Below are 6,701 nucleotides of genomic sequence, written 5' to 3' on the forward strand. Positions count from 1 at the left end.
CGCCGCCACTCTCAGCAGGGTGAGGAGGGGCAGGATGCAGGGCCAGGTTCCCCCCTGCCGCCCCGCAACCCTTTCCCCGGCCCCCCCCAGCCCTCTTACCCCAGGCTCTTCCCCGCAGATCCCCAGTGTGGAGAAGCAGCTGAAGGCACTGGATGATGTGTCTGGCTCCAACATCATGGCTGACTTAGAGAAGGTAAGGGATGTCCCCCCCCCACCGTCCCCTCCCCTCCTGGCGCTGATGGGGCTGTGCTGCGAGGGGGCGGCTTGGGAAGAGCCTCAACAGGAGTTAATTGCTGTAACGTGGAGGGATGTGCTGGTTGGAGTTCTGCTTCAGCTGGAGACCACCCGCTGTCTGTGTGGTGGCACGGTCAGGGCTGGGTGCCGGCGGGGAGCCCGGCTGTCCTGTGCCACCGGGATCTGGGGATGGAGGGGATGTGCTGCTCAGCCCTGGGCTGTGAGCAGGGACGCGAGCTGTATGCTGTGCCCTCCCCGGACACAGGTTAACAGCACACTGGACACGACCCCTGCCAAGGTGCAAGAGCAGTGCCAGGACGTGGTGACACGTAAGCAGAGCTTTATGCCCCGTGTGTGCTGAATTCCCCCTCTCCCAGGGCTCTGTATTCCCTTCTCTTCCCATCCCTGCCGGGAGACCTCTCCTGCTGCCACCCCACTGTCCCCATGTGCTATCATGCTGATGCCTTGACCAAAGCCCCTTCCCATCCTCTCCCAGTCCCTGCTGCCCCAGGCTCACCCGCCCCAGTTGTGCAGGACCTGGGTGGCAGTTCACAGCACCAACCTGTCCCCATCCCCTGCAGAGACCCAGGACGAACTGGGCCTCATCAGGCAGGAGATCAGGAGCTTGCAGGAGCAGTTGCCGCTCCGGGATGTGGAGGAGAATGTCGGGGCCATTGTGGGCAATGCCACGTCGGTGCTGGAGCAGTACAGGGAACCGATCATCGACTTGGATGGGCTCAGGTAGGCGAGGGGCTGCTGCATCCCCCTGCTCCCTTGTCTGGAGAGGCTCAGGCTCTCGATCCTCCAGTTGCTGGAGCTGGGAGCTTGCTCAGTGGTGGGGCTGTGGGTGCAGGGTAGTCAGAGCTGTGCCTTGCAGCCCCCATGCCCCTTCTTAGCCAGGGTACCGGGGGGCTTTTTCCTCCTCAAGAAGGCAGCTGGTGGGATGCTGGGCACTGCTCGCCATGCCAGGTCTTGCTGTCTGACTCCTGCCTCTCCTCTTGCCCCAGGTGGAGCATCTGTGTCCTCCTGTGCTGCATGGTGCTACTGGTGGTCCTCTGCAACTTCTTCGGGCTGCTGCTGGGGCCCCTGGGGCTGAAGGAAAGCGCGCTGCCCACGCAGCGCAGCAGCCTCTCCAGTGCCGGCGGGAACTTCTTCATGGCGTGAGGCTCCCTCGGCTGCCGAGGACGCATGTGGGAGCGGTGGGATGGGTGGGCAGGGCTGGGCTGGGGATGCTCAAGCTCCTAAATCATCAAATGACCACGGCTTAATGGCCTGGCCCATGGCAACTCGCCATGCAGATGGTAAAGGCGAGGGTAGAACATGGTGCCGGTGAAAGGCATTCAAGCGGAGCCTGTTCACCCCTTGCCGTCGGGGGCCTGGCAGTGTGTGCGTGGTCCTGCAGCCCCACGGGTGGGTGGTGGCTTGCAAAGCTGGGGGAAACCCCAGGGTACAGCCCAGCTGTGCTCTGGGAGGGTGAAGGCAGAGCGGAGACGTGCTTGTGGGAATGGTGGTGCTTCCCACCGTCGCTGGGGGAGAGAAGGGGTGTGCAGACTCTGGGCTCTGCGAGCTGGAGCTGCTATCATCAACACCAGGGCATGGGGCCTCGGGTGCTGATGGTGTCTCTGTTCTGGCAGAGGGGTCGGCTTCAGCTTCATCTTCTCCTGGCTGCTGATGCTGCTGGTGCTGATCACCTTTGTGCTGGGGGGGAACATCTACATGCTCGTCTGCGAGTCCTGGCGCAGCCAGCAGCTCTTCCAGGTGAGCTCCCTGTGGGGAGACACCCCTGCCCGGAGCCACTGCCACCTTTCTGAGGGCTGCTGGAGGAGCGGAGGCAGCGTTGGCTGGTTTGGGATGCTCTTGCCAGGTGTCCTGCCCTGCACTGTGTCTAGTTTCATCTCTTCCCTTGCTCTCAGCTCCTGGACACCCCTGGCCTGATCCCTGGCTTCAACCTGTCGGAGCTGCTGGGCCAGGAGGGTGGCACAGCAAACTTCTCAGAGATGTACAGGTGGGTCCCAGTTCCAGCACTGTGTCTTTAGGGAGGGGTACAGCTGCTCGGCGCCCTCGGATGCTCCCCAGGATGGGGGCAGCTTGTCCTGGCTGCAGACAGGTACCAATGTGAGGGAAGGAGTGAGGTGTGACTTACCTGCGTGGGTGAGGACACGCTCCTGGGATGGGGTGGCCCTCGCCTGCCCGTTTGCAGACCCGTGCCCCCTTCCTGCAGGCAGTGCCAGCGAGATGCTGCCCTGTGGCAAACACTGCACCTGGACCAGAGTGTGCCCCTGGATGAGCTCTTGAACATCAGCCAGGTGAGCGCTGGGGTGCCATGGTCTGGGGGGCAGAGCTGGGGGCACAAGGCTGGCACTGAGGGGACAGTGAGGAGCTGGTGTCACGCCCCATCACGGCTCTCCTTACTCTGGCAGTACACAGAAGAGATCTCCACAGCCTTCCAGAAGGTGAACATCACCCTGAGCCCCATCTCCCTCCTCAGCCAGAGCCAGAGAGACTTGCTGCTGAACACCAGCCGGGCTGGGCAGCCCCCCGACTTCACCGCCACCCTGGAGCAGGTAGGCTGGGGGCAGCCTGGTGTTGGGATGGGGGTGTCTGTCCAGATGTGTATTGAGGGGGTCCGTTGCCCCCTCCCCTTTGCTGCTGTGGGAGTCCCACCACAGGCTCCCAGGGTGTCACCTGCCATCCATGTCACTCCTTGGGGCAACCAGTCACCTCCTCCACCCAGGAGGCCCTGGCTCCACTCTGCCCTGCAGGGATGGGATACAGCCCCCCCGTGAGCCCCATTCCCCATTCTTATGGCTCTGTCTCCGCTTTTTCCAGCTGGAACAGAACATGACCAAGGGAAGCCTCCTGGATCTGGCCACGAAGCTGGAGCAGCTGGCAGACAAAGCGGTAAGAGACCGTGGCACCCTGGGGCCACGGCCACCCTGTCCCCAAAGCCACTTGCTGCGGGGGCTCCTCTGCAGACCTGCCTGGGTGCTGAGGGGAGGTGAGGCCCTTCACTCTTGCCCAGCGCTTTTCTCCAGCCCGGCCCCCCATCAGGTGGCTGCGGTGGGGCAGGGACCCCATGCCAGGGGACACTGCTGACTGCAGCTCCTCCAGGACGCGAACGTGGCAGAGGAACTGAAGGCTGGTGCTCAAAATCTGAGGGAGCTGGACAAGGAGATGAAGATGAGCTTCTCTGGGCCACTGGTGAGCAATGCCGGGGTGGAGAAGGTCCTGGGGGTGCTGGCTTGGGTTCCCCCAGAGCTCAGAGTCTGGTGGTGGGGTCTCGGCTGAGCCGTGGGGTCTGCGCCTCTCACCTCCCCCTCTCTCCATCCCCAGCAAAGCCTGAAGGAGAACATCCACTCGGTGCAGAGCGGGGCTGACCTGCTCAAGGTAAGCTGCACAAGGGAGGCTCCTGAGCACACCCCAGTCCGGAGCACCCTGCAAAGCACCCTTGAGGTCCTACAGTGGAGATGGTGGGGGCTAGCCTGCAGTCTGGGGGGCTTGTGGCTGCTGTGGGACTCCCCAGGTATACACCATAGGAGCTGCTCATGGGACAGAGGGGAGGGGGCCTACTCCAGGGACCCGGTCAGGCACAGGCTCCCTCCCCCCGGGGCACCACTAGCGTGTGACTGCTGGGGACACTGCAGCTCAGAGACACTGTGCCCCAGGGATTGCTGCCAGGCAGGGTGGGGGAGATGCGGACACCCCACGTCCCCCATCACACTGCTGAGAGCACCTTTCCCCCCAGGCACAGACAGATGTTGCGCTGGACAAAGCCAGCAAAACCCAGGAGTTTCTGGAGAGGGAGATGGCAAACATCATCAAGAACGTAAGTTCGCCTTGCCCTGCTGCTGGGCCTCATGGTGGGAATGTGACTGGACCACCATGCCAAGACCTCCCTCTGTGCAGGGATGCCAAGCAATGTCTGGCTGCTTGTCCTGCCCTGTTGTCTTCCCCAGAGGTTCCCTGTACCCCTGGGTGCCCCCTCCCCTTATGGCACCCCAGGCAAGGGTCCCAGGTGGGACTTGCGGCCCCATTTCTGCTGGGTTGAGGGGGTCTGACAACCTTGATCTTGACATGGAGGGGACATGGGGCATGGAGTGGGCTGGGGGCATCTCCACTCTCTGCTTGCCTGCCCCCAGGAGACATGGGCCTTCCTGGAGGAGCTGTTGGACTTATTTGAGACCTACATCTCCTGGGCCAAGAGCAGGGTGAGTTGAGCCTTCCTCATGGGGTAGAGGGAAAGGCAGGACGAGCTGCAGCGGTTTGAGGACACTGACATCTCCTGTCCACACCATGTCCCCAGCTGACGGAAGATGTGGCACGTTGCAAGCCCATAGCTCAGACCCTGGATAACATGGAGGCCATCACTTGCAACTACATCCTGGACTCTCTGGTGAGTCGGGCAGCGGTGTGTGGGGTCACATGTGTGTGGGGTGGCAATGAGGTCACCTTGTCCCCTTCATGCATAGGATGAGGGGTACCTATCTCTGTCCTGAGCAAGCAGGGCTCAGCGTCTCCCTGGTGGGTTGCTGTGACTAAGAGCAAAGGCCAGGATGTGAGAAAGGGTGGGTGGATGGTCTCTGGGGGGACCCGGGAGCGAAAGAGGCTCTCCCAACTGCTGTCTGGGCCCTGATGGCTCTCCCCGTACGCCCAGAACGCCTTCTGGTTCAGCCTGGGCTGGTGCACCGTCTTCCTGCTGCCCAGCATCATCCTGGCCGTCAGACTCGCCAAGTTTTACCGCCGCATGGACATTGCTGATGTCTACAGGTGAGGAGCTGCTCGCCCCCTGTAACCACGCTGGGTCTGGGGTCCCCCCCGCACACTGCAAACCACCCCTTTGTGTGCCCCACAGCAGCCTGTGGGGCTGATCCTACAGTAACGTGGGCTGGGGGGCACCAGGGAGGTGGCTTGGGACTTTTTAGCCTCCAAGAATTGAGATATTTTGGAGAAAAGCCTGGCTCTGCCTGCTCTGCAACCCTGCCTTGGGCAGCTGAAGGTGTATGCGACCCCCCTCGGAGGAAGGAGCCCGGCTTGCCCGGCAGCGCTGCAGCCCCCAGCCTGGCTCGGGGGTCCGCCACCTCACTTGTTCTGCTTTGCGCCATTTTTTGTGCACCGCACAGCTGGATGCCGTGCAGAACGCGACACGCTGCACCGTTGGCGGCGTTGCCACGAGGGTGCAGTGCTCGCTCGCACACCCATGGCCGCCGGCACCCCAGGGCTGCTCCCCATCCCTCGAGGCCCTTTCCGCATCCCTCCGGGGACCACTGGCAGCCCCACTGCCAGCGCAGCCGTGACCCCTGAGAGTAGTGAGCGGTTTCCAGTTGGATTTCCAAAACTGCTGAGGGTGATGGCTTGGCCCTGTGGTGTGGACAGTCTGGTGGGGGTTCCCCTGCTCCAGCCCCCCGCTGCCACCCCACTGCCACCCCATTGCTCCGGGGTTGCTGCTGCCTGGGGGAGCCGGGGTTTGCAGCACCCCTGTGCCCATCGCGGCCCCAGCCAGCCTTCCTCCCCCTGCCTGCCCCACTCTTCCTCGCTCCGTGCCCCGGCTCTCCCGGGATCTGTGCTGGGCTTGTACGTGGTGTGTGCGGGATGTGGCACTGAGCCGGGCTGTGCCCTGCCCGCAGTGTGCCCAGGATCCCCAGTGGTGGCCCCGGCGCCTTTCACTTCCCCCTGCAGCCGGCGGCTCTGATGGCTGGAGACGAGGGCTCAGCTGCCGGGAAAAATTGGGGGAACTCAAATCGTGGCATGGGGGAGCTGTGTGCCACTGAGCCGGGGAGCGTGGGGACCAGCACTGCCTGCCCCGGGGAAGGAGCAGTGATGCTCTGGGGGCAGCAATGTTTGGGGGGGCTGTAGGAGCCTGTGCTCTGTGTCCAGATGGGGCAGCTAGGATGGAGGGGACTACAGCCTCCTGTGTCCTCTTTGTGTGCCCCGGGGGAGACTGGGCTGTCCCAGGAGTCATCTTGTTGCCCCACTGACACCGTCATCTCTTTCTTCTCCCCTCCAGGAATGAAGTCTTGGAGATGTAAGTAGTAGTGCCAGGTCCCTCCGTGGGGTGGTGGGGCAGCTCCTGTGGCATGTGGGGGGACAGGGCACAGAGGGAGGGGGGCGAGGAGGGGAACAGGGCAAGTGCAGGCCAAGGAGGGTGCTGGTACCAGGGGAGGACTGGAAAAGTGGGACCTGTGCAGCACAGACTGTTCTGGGGTCCCTCCATCATCTTCCCACACTCTTAAGTTTGGGGGTGCTGCTGCTCCCAGCCTCCCCCAAGCTGGTGGTGTGTGTGTGGGGTCTCCATACCTTCTTTCCTGTGGAGCTGGGTGATGGGGGTGGGATGATGTTTGGCCATCCCAGCGCATCCTGGACTGGCCCTTGCTCCCCTCTGTGGCTGGGGGTGACAAAGGTGACCTTGGTTTTGCAGGCCACCCGCATTCAACTTCTACAAAATCCCCCGGCCATCCACGAGGCATTAG

The 6,701-nt window shown here is 62.9% G+C and overlaps 1 protein-coding gene across 1 annotated transcript in view; it reads left to right on the top strand.

The window, feature by feature from the left end:
- The window catches only part of LOC104294627 (prominin-1-A-like), a 10,110-nt gene extending 3,409 nt beyond the window's left edge, over nt 1–6,701 (top strand). Inside the window, exons 7-23 of the mRNA XM_009894249.1 lie at nt 105–193; nt 500–563; nt 816–975; nt 1,242–1,394; nt 1,869–1,992; nt 2,148–2,239; nt 2,456–2,540; nt 2,655–2,798; nt 3,064–3,135; nt 3,346–3,435; nt 3,568–3,621; nt 3,980–4,060; nt 4,374–4,442; nt 4,538–4,627; nt 4,889–5,001; nt 6,239–6,256; nt 6,650–6,701. Coding sequence (XP_009892551.1) covers nt 105–193; nt 500–563; nt 816–975; nt 1,242–1,394; nt 1,869–1,992; nt 2,148–2,239; nt 2,456–2,540; nt 2,655–2,798; nt 3,064–3,135; nt 3,346–3,435; nt 3,568–3,621; nt 3,980–4,060; nt 4,374–4,442; nt 4,538–4,627; nt 4,889–5,001; nt 6,239–6,256; nt 6,650–6,701 — 1,550 coding nt within the window. The remainder of the gene's footprint in view (nt 1–104; nt 194–499; nt 564–815; nt 976–1,241; nt 1,395–1,868; nt 1,993–2,147; nt 2,240–2,455; nt 2,541–2,654; nt 2,799–3,063; nt 3,136–3,345; nt 3,436–3,567; nt 3,622–3,979; nt 4,061–4,373; nt 4,443–4,537; nt 4,628–4,888; nt 5,002–6,238; nt 6,257–6,649) is intronic.

Source organism: Charadrius vociferus, unplaced genomic scaffold (assembly GCF_000708025.1).
Source record: "Charadrius vociferus isolate BGI_N301 unplaced genomic scaffold, ASM70802v2 scaffold711, whole genome shotgun sequence".
Taxonomy (NCBI): Eukaryota; Metazoa; Chordata; class Aves; order Charadriiformes; family Charadriidae; genus Charadrius; species Charadrius vociferus.